This window comes from Caloenas nicobarica, chromosome 13 (assembly GCF_036013445.1).
Source record: "Caloenas nicobarica isolate bCalNic1 chromosome 13, bCalNic1.hap1, whole genome shotgun sequence".
NCBI lineage: Eukaryota > Metazoa > Chordata > Aves > Columbiformes > Columbidae > Caloenas > Caloenas nicobarica.
The window spans coordinates 4,388,085-4,406,062 of record NC_088257.1 but is presented as its reverse complement, the minus strand read 5'-3'; the positions used below and the strand labels follow the sequence as shown (position 1 = coordinate 4,406,062).

Sequence of the window (17,978 nt, the reverse complement as noted above, 5' to 3'; positions counted from 1 at the left end):
CAGGCGCGGATCTTAGTTTTATAGTCTAACTTTACCCAAATAAGCCAATGCTCTCATGCTCTCCAAGTTATAAAGTACTCTGCTAAGTGTTTCACCTCTTTCCTGATTCCCCAGGTTACACTCTTTCTCATGTGAAAGAGATTTGGGACAAACCCCATAATTTTGGACACCTCCTACGGTTACAGCCTAAATCACTCTGTCACTCAGCAATGCTAAGAGCCTGCAAATGGAGATCTGGATTTAATTGCAAGGGAAGAAGACGACTCACTCAGGCTTAAGATCTGCAGTGCCTGGGGGATGACAAAGGAGTGAGCGTTGGGAGAGAAATGTGAAGCGGGGATGGATTTACTGAGGGGCTAACGGGAGCTCGGGGGCTGCCACACCAGCTGCCACCGCTGCGTGTGTGCTCCAGCTCCTCTGGTTCCATGGCTACACGGTGAGCTCTATACTTACAAAACTGCTTTGCAGAACTCGCACTTGTTTCTGAAAGTTTTGCCATTGGAGCCGCAAAGGGGGTCAAAGTTGATGGCACAGGCGAGGTTGCTGCTCTTCTGGTCACTGCAGTCGATCTGTTAATAATGCAACAATGATGTTTAACCTGCAACAGCAGGTTTTAAAGCTTTTGTTCCCCATCTTTTCCTATGTAAGTGCTCTAAGTTTATTTAATGTTTATGATATAGCAAAACATAAAAGCACTTTTCAGGTACAGGGCTTTGTTGTTCTAGTGACTCTGCAAACTCAAAGGCAGAGAAAGTGCTTGCCTGGGGCAGCCTGAAATGGAGAGAAGGCAGGGGAGTGGTGGGTGGTGGAATCAATAAATACTATTATAAATAGTGAAGTTACCAGGTTGTTAATTCCAGGCTGCAACTCTGGCTGGAGACCCGGCTGGAGACCTTGTTCAAGACCTGGCTGGAGACCTGGTTCAAGACCCGGCTGGAGACCTGATTCAAGACCCGGCTGGAGACCTGATTCAAGACCTGGCTGGAGACCTGATTCAAGACCCGGCTGGAGACCCGGCTGGAGACCTGGCTGGAATCCCGGCTGGAATCCTGGCTGGAATCCCGGCTGGAGACCTGACTGGAGACCTGGCCGGAATCCTAGCCGGAATCCTCGCCGGAATCCTGGTCGGAATCCTGCCTGGCGACCTGGCTGGAATCTTGGCTCGAGACCCGGCTGGAATCCCGGCTCGAGACCCGGCTCAAGACCCGGCTGGAGACCCGGCTGGAGACCCGTCTCAAGACCCGGCTGGAGACCTGGCTGGAGACCTGGCTGGAGACCCGTCTCAAGACCCGGCTGGAGACCCGTCTCAAGACCCGGCTGGAGACCCGGCTGGAGACCCGGCTGAAGACCCGGCTCAAGACCCGGCTCGAGACCTGGCTCGAGACCTGGACGGAACCCTGGACGGAACCCCTGCTGGTTGAGCTGGCCTGCTTCACCCAGCTAGTGGAGGCAAGCATAGAGAAAGTGAATGGTCACAAGCCACAGCATACAAAGTACTCCCACCCAAGGAATCACCACTACTAATGGTTTCTCTCTCAAGCCTTCCCTGGGACACAGTGTGAATATGAATAATTCGTCTAGACTTAGAAATCTAAATGACAAAGAATATCTGCTACTCACCAGTCGTTCAGCAACAACAATATCTACAATAAAACCAGAGATTATAAAATATAAAAATTGTACAATGTCCTTGACCAAAATTCCTCCGGAATCATCAGTTTCTCAATATAATAACCAAATACACTTTCTTATTACTGAGAAGTGGTTATTTTCCCAAATGATCTGTCTACTCCAAGTAAACAAGAAGTTATATGCTAAGATTTAAAAAGTCCTTATTTGAGAAACCAGAAATTTTGACTCACTAAAGAAGAAACAGTACAAAATTTTCTCCTTTTGCAGCACTGCAAAAAACACCCCACTAAGTCTCATACATTTTAATCAGACAAATGCATCCTAATGATCTATAGTATTTATCTGCACAAGGATAAAGTTCATTAAAAGAGAGCTTACGTATTGCTAAATCATCACTTCTTCAAAAGGCTGAACTCTTCTTTAAGATGTATATATGAAGACAAAGGTTCAGGAGGACTAGAGACACCAGCATAGACTGGAACAAAACCAACTTACCAGAAAGGCAGCTGAGAAGCGCAAGCCCAAGAAGGGCAGCGCTTCTTGTTGTCTGCATAGCAGAGATGGTTGTGGACCCTGTTACTTGCAAACCTGCCCCTGCAGTGTTCAGTAGATGGTTCTCAGCCTGCTCTCCCTGCAATATATATATACATCTCCCTGACCTTGTCAAGTAATCCCACAGAGTAATTATTTGCTATGTAAACTAGGAAAATCGTATTGATTATTGAGGTAAGCTCCAACGAATACTTGTTAGAGATACCCAGAAGAATTAAACAAAAATGTGAGCTACACCCAGCTGTTAACAAAGGCGCCCTGCTGTACAATGAGTGACTTGTACTTTCCAAACGAGAGCACTGTCTCAATAATAGACGTTGTGAAATTACTTATGGAAGTCGGTAGAGCAAAAAAAGCCCATTTGTTGAAAGTGGTTTGAACTTGTGCACACCATATTACATACACGGGACAGTATTTGGGCTCCAGGAGAGTTGCAGGGTACGCCAGAGTGGGGGGAGAGCAGCTTGGCATACTCTAAACATTTACAGGCATAAAATCTGGAGTTTGGCAGGTGTCAGCATACTTCAAAGATGCTGAGGGCTCAATGAACCTCTCCACACTCTCTCCTGTAGCTTCCTGGTACACTGGATTTCTCACCAACAGAGAGGAAACAGTCATCACAACTGGAAAGCATTTGCTAAAACTTCAGAAGTTTATAAGACATTTCTATGTAGGAGCAATAATTATTCATCTGTTGACAACGGGAATGAATCTGATTAAGAAATTATGAGAATAAGTAGACTTAAATCTGTACAGGGATAAAGCTTCCTCTTAATGGCAAGCAAGTGGTGTCCCGTGCAGGTGAAATGGGCTTCTTAATACCAAAGACATTCAAGAAAAATTCACAGCACCTGCAAACAGAAGGCAAGTCCTTAGGCTCCCCCCTTCCCCCACTATTATATGGCATTAAATTTAGAGTGTCAGCCGAAGTCATGTTTTAAGGAAGATAAGTGAAGAATAATGTGCTAGGCTCTGTTAAGTGGTTCAATTCTATCGTGAGTGTATGGAAAAATAAATAAGGAATATTGCATAAAATAATACATTTTTGATTTAAGGTAGTGACGGAAGGAAGTGAGAGACGGAACATGTTTGTGCTTTAGAAGAAGCTTGATTCATATATGTGGTTTAAAGGCAGTGTGATTTTTAAATAGAAAATCAGAATTGTTTTTCTTATTATCCTGGGAGAAGTTCAAGGCTTGTCATGGGCAGATAAATCATAAAAAAGTAGCTGAAAGTGTAAGGGAACTATAGGCACAGAATAGAGCTTGTGGGATTTAGCCTGTTCATATCAATGAAATAATTTTCCTGAAAAATAAATGAGTAATGCTGTTTGGATCTTATTCACAAATATCAGAAGTTGAAGGGTTCCTTTGAAATCTGTTTCTGTTGTATTCTTAGCATCCTGAGTGCCTTGACTTTCAGATTCCTCAAACTGATTCCGAGTGTATTTGGAAGGGAAGCAGTAATCACAGAAGCATTAATATTGATTATTCTCCAGGGGCAAGAATGCCAAAGCCTGAAAACCAGGCTTCCTCAGAACCTGCAGCTGGTGGAGATGGCACTTGCTGGCTTTGCAGTGGAACGTAGCCTGTCCCCTTGTCAGATCTGTGACCCGAGCTTCTCCAAACCCACCTCCAGATCTGTGCTCCCCAGTTACCAGAAGCTTTGCTGCTTCTCCAGTTGCCTCTCCAGCCAGGCTGAGATCGCGCTGGTGGCTCAGGAGTTGTTGTGAGTGGCAGAGTATCTGCTGGGGAGCGGCGTCATTCGTTTGGCCAACACCTGCCCTTTGACTAGTTAGATCTGCTGGGGAGATCTCCCTCTGATCTGCGTCTGCTTCTGAGGGTCTGGGTAGCCAGCCAGTACTGCTCCGAAAGCAGCTCTTTTCCTCCAGAAATCCCTGCCGCTTCACAGGGCAGCAGGGAGAGGAAGAGAAGCAAGGAAAGAGTCTGGCTACAGGGTCTGTGAGAAAAGGGGGGAGATAATTGGCAGCAGCAAGAGCTGCTGGGCTGGGTGTGATGTGGGGTTGCACAAGGAGCTCCATTAACCAGAAGCAGAGGGATGGGACAGGAGCGATTGCGGTGCAGCAGATGGGTTGAAAGCAGGCGTTAGGAGCAGTCAAAAATAACTGTCTCCGTGCATTGAGTGAGCTTTGGGAAATGCCATACACATGTTGCAAATGCAAAAGGCGTAATGAGGTCACCTGCCAAAACCCCTCGGTGATATTCAAGACTCCCATGATAGTGGGCTCAGTGAAGTAGCTTGGGCCATAGGGTTATTTTACCCTTTCTACAGATAGGAGAACCACAGAAAAGTTCAACTAAAACTCTCCCTGCTATTCCAAGTTCTTGGAGGGCAAACTTTTAAGAAGGTTATAGCCATATGAGTGGGATAAACATTGGTAGTCCTATGATGGGTCCTCTTGTATTAAGGTAAATTTCTAAAAACTCTGAAAATTTCTTCCCATAACAGTGATATTTTCCTGGAAATCTTTTCCTCTGGTCTTGAGATTCCCTGTGTCAAACAAGTCCGTAATCTACCACCACCTAAAATATTCTTCATTTATTTTCCCTGCCTTAGTTTAAACCTTGTCACGGGCTTCATCTGGCTACAAAGAAAAATTATACTTTAAAATTATTTTGAAAAATCAAAAAGGTGGATGTGTGCCTGCAAGACCATAGGTTGTTGTTCCAGCAGCGATACCATTGTCCTTGCTCCTGCATCCTGCTGTCACACACCACACCGTAATCAAGAATAAAGTGGTGCTGTGCTCCAGTCTGCGCTACTGTAGAGACAAATGTGAAATGCATTTCTTTGCTGTTGATGAGCAATGTGGCACACGGCAAGAGCTTCCCAAAACAGGCTGCTGTTCCCAGACCTCTGCACATGGGGGCAGAACTGGATCTTCTATGAGAACGTGAATTAAATTTACAGCAAGCAAAGCCCCTGCTCTAAGCCGCTCTCATGTAATATTTCTCCTTGCAGTTCAGCTATCTGATTGCTGCCTGCATATCTCCAGTCGTTTAAGCACAGATGATATCACAGGCAAGGGTGTCTGGGATAATTTGACTGTCTGGGAGCTGCATACAAACAGCAAAAGCCTGAGGATCTGGCCCCACGCCTCCCAACCCCTCAGCAAATCTCAGCTCTGCCTCCCTGCAACCGCTCTGACACAGCCAGCCCCCAAAAACGACGTCTCCAAGTAATTTTCTTTTAAAACATCATTTCATTTTTCTCCGCATTGAGAAAGAACGTAGTAACAAACCATTTATCCTGAATGAATCCTCAGAGAGAAACAGCATTAACAGAAAGGTCTAGACTGGCCTGAGGTATATTTTGGCCAGCAACAAGTAGAACAATCCACTAAAACAGCAGCTTTGATATAAAATAGAGCTGAACAAAATAACTACATGCAATGTGTTAATCAGGTCGTGGGGTAATTGAACGACATTTCCTAAATTCACAAACATCAGATAATGACATAAAGTGCTGAGGTACTGCTTAAAGAATTGTACCATAAAATACCTCGGCAGGCAGACAACATTTCCTGCCTTGAATTTCCTGGAGGGGGTGTTAGATTAGTAATGGTGAGAGGATTTTGTGTTGTTGTGGCAGGATTTTATTGAGCAGCAGCAAAAAAATTATTTCCAATGAGTTGCCCATAAAAGAGGACTGTCTTCCTCTCCATCCTAAGGAACTCCCCACCCGGGGCAGGGGGGGCTGCCGGGGTTCTGCTCTGCCCTCGGTTACTCCTGAGTAACGCTGCGTAACTGAGCTCTGCATCAGGGTGGAGGATTGGTCCCCGTTCATTTCTACTCACAGTTTCCCCTCAATTGCCCGGTGGATTTTCCTGTTTAGCAGACATGGCCCCTGGGAGATGCCCTCTGAGGACCACTGGCATCTTGAGTGCGATCGGGAGCTCCGCTTGTCTCCAAGGCATCATGGCTCCTGGGGACCATCCTCATCCTCTCCGCTGCTCCCAGGAAAGCAAATAAGTGCTGGAGCTGGTGTTCTCTTACCCCCAGCTCCCTTGCACAGTGGACGGGGACAAGAAGGAGTGTGAAGCCCCTGAGCCACACACCCCCAGCACAACCTCCCAGAGCCCCAATTTGTCTCGGTCCTAAGAAATTGCATCTGACACCGAAATGCCTTCCTGCACACAGACCTCCCTCTCACAGGAGGGATGTTCCAGCCCCAGGAAGGGACTTGGCACTAAATGGTTGCAGAGAGTCATGTCTTTTGGAAGTAAATTGTCTCCCTTCAGAGAGCTGCTCTCTCCAGTCTCTGCAGAGTGACACATTGTCGCTTAAGATCATTAACTGTTTGACTGTGAGACTGCCGCATGTACAGCACGCCACACTGCCAGCGCTTCGCTGTTAATGAATAATAAATTAACGCTGTGACTCTGAGCCCTTCCTTTCATCAGCCGAGATTTCCAGAGGCCAGAGAATCTCTAAGGATCCTCTATAAGCAACAGTCGGTGTAATTACCTACAAGCAGCAGCTAAGTGGTGGGTGAGGTGCAGAAACAGGCTGCAGTTGTGATTGCCAGCAGTCCTCCAAATGTCAGGTCTGTTAGGACTGACTGCCCACTGGTTTTCTGCAATACCCTGCATGGAAGAACATTGCAAACACAAATGTGGGCAGCCAGGTATCTGCCTGCCCGGAGAAAACACCCTGTCCTGTTGCTTTGGGAGGCAGAACGTATTGCAAAAGACCTTCTCTCAGTTCAAGATGTCTATCCAGCCCTGCTTGCAAGGGGAAGAGGGGCAGCTGGGAACTGCTCTTCTTCACCACTTGTCTTGTGAGCATAAGAAACTGGGGCTAATCCTGGAAACTGAAACAGGGATGAGCAGCTCCCAGTGCCAGCAAGACCCTCTGTGCCTCCTTGGCTTTTGCAGAGCAGCCACAAAACACCCCCAACTGCACCTGTCTTGGGACTGTCTCTAAATACGTGTGTGTTCAGGTTTGTCTGGAGTGCCTTCATGCTGCCAAAGTCTGCCATACAGTAACTCAGGCGTAAGGCAGCAGGTATTTGACGGCAGCAGTTAGAAGGGTTCCTCTCACCGAAGGACACAGCGCCTGTCCGAGATGCCATTAACGCAATAAATTGATTGGAGCATTGCACCAGGATGCAGCTCCAGCCCTGGTTTTCTTTCGGAAATCTGGATGAAGGCAGATGCCTTCAAGATCTACCCATTCCCTTTGCGGTTGGGGCTGGTTTCTTCGTAGCTCAGAACAATGTGTTCCCTCTCTGCCTGCTAATACCCACACCCCAGGATGGTTGCAGCGATGTAATCATGCAACAACTTAGGTAAAAACAGAATGAGACATATTATTAAAGCAAGATATAAATGCTGATTTTTTTTTTTTTTTTTATTAAGCAGAGCTTTCAAGATTCATCAGGAGCTTTCAAGGTTCAGGACAAGGCTTTAGGGGAGCATCTGCCATGGAGAGCATCGCCAGGGAGGATTCCTCTTTCCAAGCTGAAACCTCTTGAGAAGTTAACACTCTCTAAGATATCTCAAGCGAAGAGTCCCACGGCTCTTCCTGTGGAGAAAGAAATCAGAACCTCAGAGACAGAACATCTAGGCTTTTACTGTTGGTCTCTCCCTCTAGTGAAGGAAGAATCACAGAGGAACTTAAACAAACCAGAAAATTTCTGAACACTATTCTAATTTATTACTAACATTCAGAGACAAGATAAAGACTTAATTTGAAGGAAGAACAAACAGTCTGTAAGAAATAGACATTGTTTGTTGGAAGAAAGCTCTCCAGCAAAATACTTAAGAGGGAAATGAAGAACTCTACTGTACCTGAAAGAAAGGAATTCCCGGCAAAACCTCTCAATAAAAAATGACTTGCTAGTAAGAGAACAGGCCAACACAAAATAAAAGAACTTTACTTCTCCAACCAGACTGATCAGTTAGTTTAAGCTAAGTTGGTTTATGATTTAGTTAGTAGAGAGATTTATTTTCATACATACAGGACTGCATTGCAGAACAAGCATTTATTGCCGTATGTTACGCCATCGGACCCGCAGTGTGGCTTGTACTCCATAGTACAGATGTTGCTGGGTACCACATAGTTCCTGCAGTAACCCTGTAGAAAGATGGAATGTATGTTCACAAAAAAGCTCTCAACAACAGATATGTAGGAAAGGTGACATAGGAGACCCCACACATCCCTTGACCTCACCCCAGGACCGACCAGAAGCAAATGCTGAGAAAAAGCCCAAGGACAAAGCTGGAGTACAGTGGTTTGTTGCCTCCAGCAATGTATAGCCTGTGTAACCATCACAAATGCTGCTGCAGTAACTTTGACAATAACTTGGACACAAACTGCAGACTGCACTACTTGTTGAAGCTATCATCAGATGAAAATGGCAATTTCATCCAATAATATCTGTGGCAAATATTGTTCAGACAGCTGGATGACTCAGGATTTTCAAATGCTCGATCACAATGTGATTAGTAAGGATTTATACAGAAACTGCTTTAAGGAAAGAAATGATGGAAAGTAGAAAGATCTGCCCCTTACCTGCTGCGCATCAATATCTGAAAAAAAAAAAAGAGGAAATATGATACAAATCCAATTAATTGGTTCTGTTAGAGTTAAAAATCTGTGAATGCATGCCCTGAATAAACAACTTTCAATTAACTGTTAGCAAATTACTTCTTAGACAAAAGGAATTTCAGGCAAAATTTTGTGCCATATTTTATGTTTACAATATTGATTCTGTAGTATATATATTTTTTTTTAATGAGGGTTACAGCCAAGATGGAAAAGGGTGTATAAAATGAAAGAACAGAGAGGCATTTTCCATGGTTCAAAGGAAGGAGCAGGACACGTACTCAAAGCTAAGCAAGGCAAACAGGGTCATAAAGCTGGCACGGACACAGCATTTTATATGCATTGCCATAACAGTTCTTAAATAGAGGATTATTTAGCGAAGTGTAACTTTTATAAAGCTTCCACAAGTGTTCAGGCTCTCAAATTGCATCTCACTTCAGAATGACTACAAGAAACATTCACTTTCTAGTGAAATAATTTGTGTTTCTGCAACATTTCAGAGGTTAAATACTGGATGTCTGAGTCTCCGGGTTGTACCACGTACATGTCACTTCTTTCATTATGCATAAACTAACACTGAGAGTAGAGCTGTTCCCACAGTTGTTCTTACCCACTCAGTTCTGTTGCTAAAATATTACCCCATAAGTGATAGTCTTTGATGTCAAGTCTTTTCAACACTATCTTTCTAGGAGTAAATAAGTCCTTGTAGAATGAAGCTCTTTCCAGTCTGAGGATGTTTTTGTGGTTTTAAAGACAGCCAGCGCTTACTCAAAGGCAGAGCAGGAGGCAGTAAAGCCACTCACCTGGGAGGCAGCAAAGGGCAAGAGCCAACAGCAGCAACACATCTGCCGTCTTCATGGTGGCTGAAGCGTCTGTGTGCAGCAGAGCCCGTGTTTTGCTCAGGAAATGGAGCCTTAATTCTGCCCTCAGGTGGTAACCATGCTTATATGTACGTGCGCCTGTTTGTGTGTGTGTGCGTGTTTGTGTAGATTTGTATTTGGCTTATGCACCTTTATTGTGAAGTAACATTCCCGGTCGTTTGTCGGTGTGGCAATCTCAACAGAGGTGAGTCGTGCTGTAAACCAGAAAGAATGCTTCTCCATCAACAGCAGTCACAAGGAGTTTAGGTATGTTAGATACACCCTCTGTGTCACTGTTTCAAGTGAAATACGTGGCAGGCTCCTTCTGAAGGATTGCAGGAAAATCCTGCAGGCGAAAGAGCAACTGAACAAACCCAAACAGTGACTGCTGTCAGATTTTCTTTGCATGCACCTATCAGTGCCTATTTACATGCACTGCTTTTTCATGAGCAAAACATTGAGAGAACGGCTTCCAGAATGGAAAGTCTCTACTTTTATTTTCAAGCTTCACCCCAGTAAAGCATCATTAAGTTATAGTGAAGCCAGGAAAACAGCAAACTGGGCAGGCAAGCAGGAGGGTGTCCCAGACACTGAAGGGATTTCTTGGACTGGATGAGAGATGGAGCAAATTTTATGGGCATTTGTGGAGAATTTACAACTGTTATTTTCCCTAAAATCCATTAGCATTGTGGGTTAGATTTGCAGTAATGGACTGATAGTCTGATGATGACAGAATGATATGAGACCCTAGCCTGGATCCCGGAAAAGTTGAACCCAATCTAGAAATTGCTGCTTCATCCATCTGCCTATCTCAACATAAATCCTTTGTTTTACCATCAAAACGTCACTTTTTTGGATGACCTCATTCCATCAAGGAAAACAAGCACTGCCCTCTCTTTGGCTCCCAGACGAAACGCATATGGGAGACATTAGTTTTTAGAATGGATATGCTGAACTTACTTATCTTTCTCTTGTGTGAATCAAGACCCCACCAATTCAACACAGGACAAAAGTAAAATAAATTCCATAGACAATACACCAATGACAGGTCACGCTCTCAAAAACAGAAGGATACTTTGTCCTTGGATTGTGAAACACTGCTGAAATACTTGGGCTGGCAAAGAGTATTATTAAAGACTAAGAGAGAAGACAAGTAGGCAGAAGTAGAACCCATCCCTAGGAGAGCATTTATCTTAAAACACTTGGAGGTTGTTAAAGGGTGATTTCATGAAAAATATGGGCTTTGTTAACAGACTGGCCTGGCAGAGCGCTACACTTCAGGTAAGGGCTGTGCTCAGGGGGCCAGGGCTCAGCCCCCGGTGCAGACACCACCACAGACTGAACGGGTTTTGCTGATGCTGCCTGCACAGGGAAAGCACACCAGAAATACCCTAGGAGAGATCGGTGTCATCACTTCAGAGCAGTATTTCAGCCTTTTACAATGTCAAATGTCTAAAAAGGTCTGAATGCTAATGCAGGCTGACTATCATTTATGTGCAAAGCCACACAGCTCTGAGGTTTATCCATCTTTATTTAATTTTCTGCCTTTTATGAGAGGGAGGGGAGCAAGACGTTCTTGTTATATCCCAGAGCTATGTGCACACAACTTATTCAGCCTGGCACCATCATTCAACAAATCAGAAGAAAATGTTTCATGAAACAATGCATGAAACAAGACAAAGAAATGTTGCTGACTTAGTTTATTGAGAGAGAAAATCAGGATAGAACCGAGTTCCCCAGAGGGCGAGATGAGCCGAGGTGAGATCTTTAGCTGGGATTTGCCAGTGGGGATCCCGTGGTGAGTTCTCTCAGCACCAATACTCAGCATCTTCCAAAATAGCTTAAAGTCAGAGTCCCATTGCTGTGCCTGAAAACAAGGAGAGGAAAAAATGGGTTAGACACAGAGTCCTGCTTGCTACACAGTGTCCGTTTGCTTGGCTCCTAGAGAAGGCATCAGGTAAGATCCTGTTCCAGAGCCAAAGAAATTGCAGACTCAGAGTCCCATTAGCTATTTGATTATTAAGAGATGAGTGAAATTATTTAACCCGTTCTTAAGACTGAAAATATTTTGAGGGAAACTATGATGAAATTTCAAATTTAATTTTCTTTGCAACATACAAGAAATACTCCATTAAGGTTAAAGGTATTCAGACCATTTACACTAAAAAAAGAGATAGCTCTTTGTATGCTTTAATGAAAAAAAAAAAAAAAAGGTGAATGGTCGCCATGGTGGCTGATGTTCTGTCCTGCCCCAAATCCCTAATCAACACTGGTCAGCAAACAAGAAAGTGGCAACTGTGCAAACTTCTGCCTATAGGAGGCAACTGATAACGCAAATGTGATCTGTGTTTGTACATACACGACTGCATTGCAGAAGTTACACCTATTGCTGTACGTTCTGCTGTCAGAGCCACAGAGAGGCATGTAGTCAAGTGTGCAGGCAGGTTGAGGGTAGTCACTACAGTCAACCTGAAAAAAAAAATACAAGGAAAGGTTTTATGCGAGAGATATGAAGAAATCAGTAGCAGAAGGGCTTGAACCCCTGGCTACAGCTGAATTACTAATGATTACAATCTAACTAAAAGTAATTAACTTCCTTGCACAATCTGATATAAGATGAGGTGTCAGTTTCTTCTGTTCCAGAAGAATTTAATAATATAAAAATAGATCATAATTTCCTGTTTGAAGGGATGTACATCATAACCTGACCACAGCATTTCTAAGCAGCAGCAGCAGCTCACTTGGTGAATGTGCCATGCTCTTGTATCGCGTTGCACCATGTTCACAACCTGGCCAGGAAATTAAATGGGAAAACACCGGTGTCTGGAGAAGTGTAGGTACCAATGCCTGTGTCCAGTATCTCTCCCACAAAAGAGGAAGATCAACACTTAGCTACATACTGCGCGAGTGGGATTTTGTTTGTGCAATGGGTGCTACACTTGCTGAGAGGTATCAGTGCAAAAAATGCATATGGGTCTAGGAAGAGGCTGAGGAATATCACAAAGGAGAAACCCTATAAGGCTTACTGACTATACAGAAATCTCACCCGGCTGAGGTCCACCACCTGAAAATAGCTGGAGGCTGGAAGAGTGTTTGGGAAGACCCATACACTCCACTCTTACTCTCTCCTACGCAGTCCTCACAACCCCTGCTAAGAGCAGGCTCTGCATCAAGCCATTATGGGCTTGATCAACCATCGGTCTGACCCCAAAAGCCATTCTCTGTTCTGCCCTGATGGATTATTTGTGCTACTACTCTTTTACTGATCCCTTCCCACGCAGTCACCCTCTTCCTTGTGACTTTAGCATGCATAATGTGTATTAAGTGTGGAGAAAGCTAAATCTTCCCTGTGCCAAAGCACAGCAGCAGTCACGTTCCTGTAGGATGCTGCTGGTCCGGGGGCTGCTGCAGACACCAGCAGTGCTTCCCCTGACGTCAGTGGGACTGAACCCCCACCCCTCATCACGCAGGTCACTTACTGTAGTGATTTCCCTCCTACATTCACCATCATACTTCTTGACAGCGCTGGTTCCACGCTCTCTGGGAAGGTAAGACACCCATGTTAGGGAGCTCTGTGAGCAACCTGCTCTGCTGAAGCCCATGTCCCAGCAATGCTGACCAGCCTCAGGTACAACATATGGGATGCAGGAGGTGTCCCCCTTAGGCTGTGTCCCTATGGCTCTAGACACCAGCTCAGGTGGTGCCACAGCCTGCTGGAGTGGTGGTTTATAGTGTGATGTGAAGGACAAGGGACAGTCCAGGGTGTTGGGGTGAACTAGGAGCTGGGTTGTGCGACAATGTAGATGCACCTTAGGTTAGCTGCCATCCTCTGCAAGGCAACATCTGCCACATACACCCCTTTCACTTAGTTAAGAGAAGCATTCTGTCTTGTGTTACATCCATACCCAGCCCTCTACTTCTCTCTCTAGATCGAAGGCACAGTTTTCCTTCTAACCGCAAAGGAAAACAAGGGTCTAGTTACCAGGGAAAGAGGAGGGTCAAAGTCCAAGCACCTTACAGAAAAGGCCTTGGTAGAAGTCCTGATACTCAGAAGAGCAGCTGCCAGGAGCGCTAAGCACCCGTCCCTCACAGGAGAGCTGGACGCACACGGTACTCACAGGCTGCGGGCACACAGCAGGCACTCGTTGTCGTAGGTGACCCCGTCGGTACCGCAGACAGGACTGAGGTTTTGGGTGCAGACCAGCACCGCTCTGCCTTCCTCATTTGTCGTGTTGGGATATCTACTGCAGTCCACCTGTTGAGGGAACACACAACAAAACACTGGTGAACGCTTGCTTATAGGAAGCAAGTAGATCTGGAGAGTGTGTTGTTTGGCCAGCTAAGACAACTACCACATTAGGAAAAATGCTTTTTCACGTGTCACTATGATGACAGTTCACTTGAAGATGACCAACGCAAGATTCTGACATTTCATGTGCCCTCTTATTTAGTGTTTGAATTATTATTAGGGGAGTCAATAAGCAGCTTTGGCCACTCAGAAGTGGGACATGCCCCTTGTTTTGCCCTTGGTTTTACTTACAGGGGTAACTTCTCTGCATTGTCCATCATGGTCTTTGCTGACATTGGTTCCATATTCTCTGTAGAGGGAAAGACAAATGTTAGGAAGCTCATCAAAGATGTCTTGCTACATTGTAGGTGCTGGAAACATGTAGTTAATACAAGGGAAAGATGACTCTTTATCAGTCAGGCTTATATATATTTTTTGAGAAGGTAGTGCCATCTTCCCTGACCAGCCAGCACTGAGTGGCTGGCAGAGATATAAAGACCCTGAGAGCTTTAGGACCTATTTGGAGGGTTCAGAGCATAGCATCTCTCCATCCTTTCCACCTGCTTTGCTGAGGTGTGCCCTAGTGGCTGGAGAAGAAAAACCTGAATAAATTACAGCAGAAAAAGAGAAGGCACAATGACTAATGTGATGTCTAGGCAACAGAGTGCCACGCAGTGATACCCAACCTCATTTTAAAGGAACTGACATGAGTGACATGTGACAGATCGCTCTTTCTTAAAAAACGAGGGTTCCAGGAGTCCTAAGCATCGCTGCCCAAGATCTCCTGTGCAGTATGTACCTGTTGTAGGAGCAGAGCAGGCACTCATTGTCGTAGGTGACTCCATCGGTACCGCAGATGGGGCTGAAGTTCCTGGTGCAGGGCAACACCTCTCTGCCTTCCGCGTTTGTAGTGTTGTGATACGTACTGCAGTCCACCTGCCAAAGCAGCATACAGCAACAGGGTGGAGAAAACATTCTACTTTCACAACTCTCACTTTGCATGAGACAGTGACCAGATACAACCTTCAGTGGGTTTTTCACTGCCACAGCACTAACTTGTGCTGGTGGGGCAGCCTGGGAAGGGGTGAATCCTTCCTGCAGAGACCTCCCCACACAGCAGGAGAAGAGGTGAGGGCTTCAGCCATGCAGCTCCTGATGGGGTAAATCAGTGGTGTCCCTTCAGTGCACTTCTGTTATTACCCTTTTATTCTCAATATGTGGATTTTTTTTTTTTTTTTCCCTTTCTGGAGGAGCAAGACTAAAGACCTGATGTGTTGAAGCTGGGGTGTCTCACAGTATTTTATTCTTTCAGTAGGTTGCCTTCAGATAGGTTCTGATACCATAGTCTATTGGTATCAGTTTAGATCCAGTCTTATATGACCAGCTTAAGGTTTAGATCAGTTTAATATCAGTGAGAAATGTATTCATCCAAATTTTTTTGTATTATTACCACTATTACATTATTAACATACAGCATAGATGTTGAGCAGTATAATTTAATGTTTCATACTGTAAAATCTGATTACAGTGACGCTAATTTCACGCTAGCTGAAAAACAGCTAAGCATCTACAGGCCTGAGGTCTTTCTCATTCCTTTGGTTATTGCGTATTTACCAATTGTCTTTATCAGGTCACACGCCTCAGAAAAGTGACATGAACAAATCTTCACTCACCTCAACCCCAAAGGCAGCATCTGGAAAAGAAAAGAGAGGCAGAAAATGTGAAACAAAGCCAGTATGATAAGATCTCAGTTAAAGCTGGAAATTTGGATGTAAAATTCCTGTACGTAGGACCAAACGGAATGATTTCCAGTGATTGGTTTCCTGAACTAAATAAACTACGTATGATATTTGTTGCTATGTTGATAAGTATAATAGAATTGCTTATTGCTGACTGCCATGAAATGTGGTTTTGAATAGCTTTGTTCTTTTTTATTTTGAGATAGGTAGACTTATTAATTGTAAATAGAATAGCTTTTCCTTCCTTATCTTTTTACACATCCGTTTTGACCCCAAAGAACCGCTGTTATATATCTGAAAAGAAACTTGAGTCAACACAGATAAATTCAAATGCAAATAGTCACCTAGAGGATAAACAAATACATAGAGCATCTGTTGTCAGGAATATGCATTTTAAAGAAGCTGAGTGTGGGGAAAAAAAAAAAAAAGTCTTTGACTTTGTAATTCCATCAGATGTAAATATGCAGTGAGAATATCAGACTCCGGGTTGTTTTCATCTCTTGTTCTCCATTAGCAGCAAAAGTATTGCAGGAAAGTTGCCAGGCTCCTGCACAAAACTTGCTTGTGCCATTATGACATTGCCGTGGCTACTTACTGGAGGTATGACCACCTTATTATGGCTTTGTTTCAAGTATTCATCCATTTGCTGTAATTGTACAAGTGTAAGCAGTGTAACAGCATTAGAACAACTGTAAAAAGTGTAGCACCACCAGTTACCACCACAGAGCTCCACTGGCAGTTATTTGTATTTCTGACAGACGACCAGCTACAACAGTGATCCATTTAAGACCATCCCGAAATCTGCTCCTGCATCTTATGCAATGCTAATGTATCCAGGCAGCCTAGCTCTTTGTAGTAGGAGAGTTATTCTGTTCAAAGCCACAATCTTATCCTTTTGAAGACAGACAGGACTCAGACACAAAGCCTCTGCAGCACCTTGAGAATTACTCACCTGGGAAGCAGCAAAGCGCAAAGGAGAGGAGCACAAAACCAGCTGCCGTGGCCATGGTGGAAGTATTTCTCCAGTCTGCAGGCTGCCCGCTCCTGTTCTGCTCGTGAGATGGTCTCTCCAGGGCTGACTGCAAATATATACAAATGCAGTGTCTAAATTGCTCAGTTGTAACATACACAATCAGCGGAATCTGTCATTGCACAATGAGGCCCGTAATATTTATTGAGGTCTTGACTTCCAGGTAAAGGTCTGCGTCTTCTAGGCAATTGATTTTGGCTGAACATCTGGTTAATCGCTTGAGACAAGTATCACATGTTCTCAGGGGTCGAAACTGAACAAACGGCCTTTTAGACAAATTAAGCTTCTTTAGGATTCTAGCAAAAATGTAAGGAGCACAAAATACTGGGAGGAGTAGAGGGCAGGTCTTCCATCCCTCCCTGCAGACTGACATCTCCCATCAGGGAGCGGTTCAGATAGACCAGGCTGACAAGTTCTGCTTTCCTTTCTGCTTTTGGGTCGTGTCGTTTTGTTTTGCTTTTGCTTTTCCACATTCCCAGATGTTCACCACTAGATATGAGCATGGGTCAGGTGTGGCTTTGCCGTCAGCAGAATCAGTTGACCATTGTCAGTGGAGTCTGGCAGGACTGTGTCTAACCTGCAAAGCTAATGGTATTTAGCACTGGTTTGATGAAAGAAAGGGCTTCTTGATAGTTTCACTGCCTTGAAAGCAGGCTAAAATCTGTCAAATGCCACTAAAAATGTCACTTGAAACTTATCAGCAGGGAGCATTATGTACAGACCTAGCCACAGTTAAACACGCTGACAGATCCAAAGTGTTCCTTCAAGCCATCTTAGGAACAAAAGACACTGAATGTTTGGGAACCTATTTACATAGCACCAGCTACTTTTGAAAGTACAGTATGTCTTTTCCCCCTACAGATATTTTAGAAAATGATACCTAAAACAGACCCTGTCCCAATTTTCCTGTCTGTCTTGCACCTTCAGCCTTCATACCATCTCCAAGTTGCTCCTTTCTAGGAGGAGGTCTGGACTTCTGCTGTTTTAGCAGGTGCAATTTTGTAAGAGTGGGTTCTGTCTTTAACCTAAGTTTCTCACCATTATCCCTTTCACGGGTCCAAAGTGGCAAGCATACCTGGGGTTTTTTTGGTCACAGAAGCTAAGCATTGTGCTTAGCACAGACTTCAGCACTGCAGGAGCTGCAAGATAGAACATGCTTTACAGGTGCTCCTTCGAACAAACAAGGCACCACCCGTTAATCATTTGAAATTCAACTGAAATGATTGAAAGCTAGTCCAAGCAACTGTGTTGGTGTCTGATACATCACAGTGGTCTAAAGACTCTGTGTACTTCGATCCATAAATTGCA

At 44.5% G+C, this 17,978-nt stretch overlaps 2 protein-coding genes across 3 annotated transcripts; both read right to left on the bottom strand.

Annotated features, from left to right (window-relative positions):
• Window positions 1-7,642: 7,642 nt before the first annotated feature.
• LOC135993826 (ovomucoid-like) lies at window positions 7,643-9,639 on the bottom strand. Its single transcript, XM_065643938.1, has 4 exons — window positions 9,557-9,639; window positions 8,721-8,737; window positions 8,167-8,282; window positions 7,643-7,730 (listed from the first exon to the last, which is right to left on the bottom strand). Exons 1-4 carry the CDS (start codon window positions 9,609-9,611, stop codon window positions 7,685-7,687), a joined length of 234 nt encoding a protein of 77 aa, XP_065500010.1. The 5' UTR covers window positions 9,612-9,639; the 3' UTR covers window positions 7,643-7,684.
• A 1,795-nt stretch (window positions 9,640-11,434) lies between these two features.
• On the bottom strand, window positions 11,435-16,647 carry LOC135993825 (ovomucoid-like). 2 transcript variants are annotated; one of them, XM_065643937.1, is made up of 9 exons: window positions 16,593-16,647; window positions 15,575-15,594; window positions 14,701-14,837; window positions 14,154-14,211; window positions 13,732-13,868; window positions 13,093-13,153; window positions 12,649-12,654; window positions 11,973-12,082; window positions 11,435-11,480 (listed from the first exon to the last, which is right to left on the bottom strand). In XM_065643937.1, exons 1-9 carry the CDS (start codon window positions 16,645-16,647, stop codon window positions 11,435-11,437), a joined length of 630 nt encoding a protein of 209 aa, XP_065500009.1. The 2 variants fall into 2 exon arrangements, with proteins under 2 accessions (XP_065500009.1, XP_065500008.1); XM_065643936.1 differs by lacking the exon at window positions 12,649-12,654.
• Window positions 16,648-17,978: the final 1,331 nt, after the last annotated feature.

Bases quoted from the DNA above. Each gene is read 5' to 3' on its own strand.
- LOC135993826 (XM_065643938.1), bottom strand. From the start codon at position 9,611: ATGAAGACGGCAGATGTGTTGCTGCTGTTGGCTCTTGCCCTTTGCTGC. The intron at 7,731-8,166 runs GTATGTATGAAA...CTTTCTCCACAG, and splicing joins TTGTTCTGCAATGCAGTCCT to GAAGAGCCGTGGGACTCTTC.
- LOC135993825 (XM_065643937.1), bottom strand. From the start codon at position 16,647: ATGGCCACGGCAGCTGGTTTTGTGCTCCTCTCCTTTGCGCTTTGCTGC. The intron at 15,595-16,592 runs GTGAGTAATTCT...TTTCTTTTCCAG, and splicing joins TGCGCTTTGCTGCTTCCCAG to ATGCTGCCTTTGGGGTTGAG. The intron at 11,481-11,972 runs GTATGTACAAAC...CCTTGTTTTCAG, and splicing joins AACTTCTGCAATGCAGTCGT to GCACAGCAATGGGACTCTGA.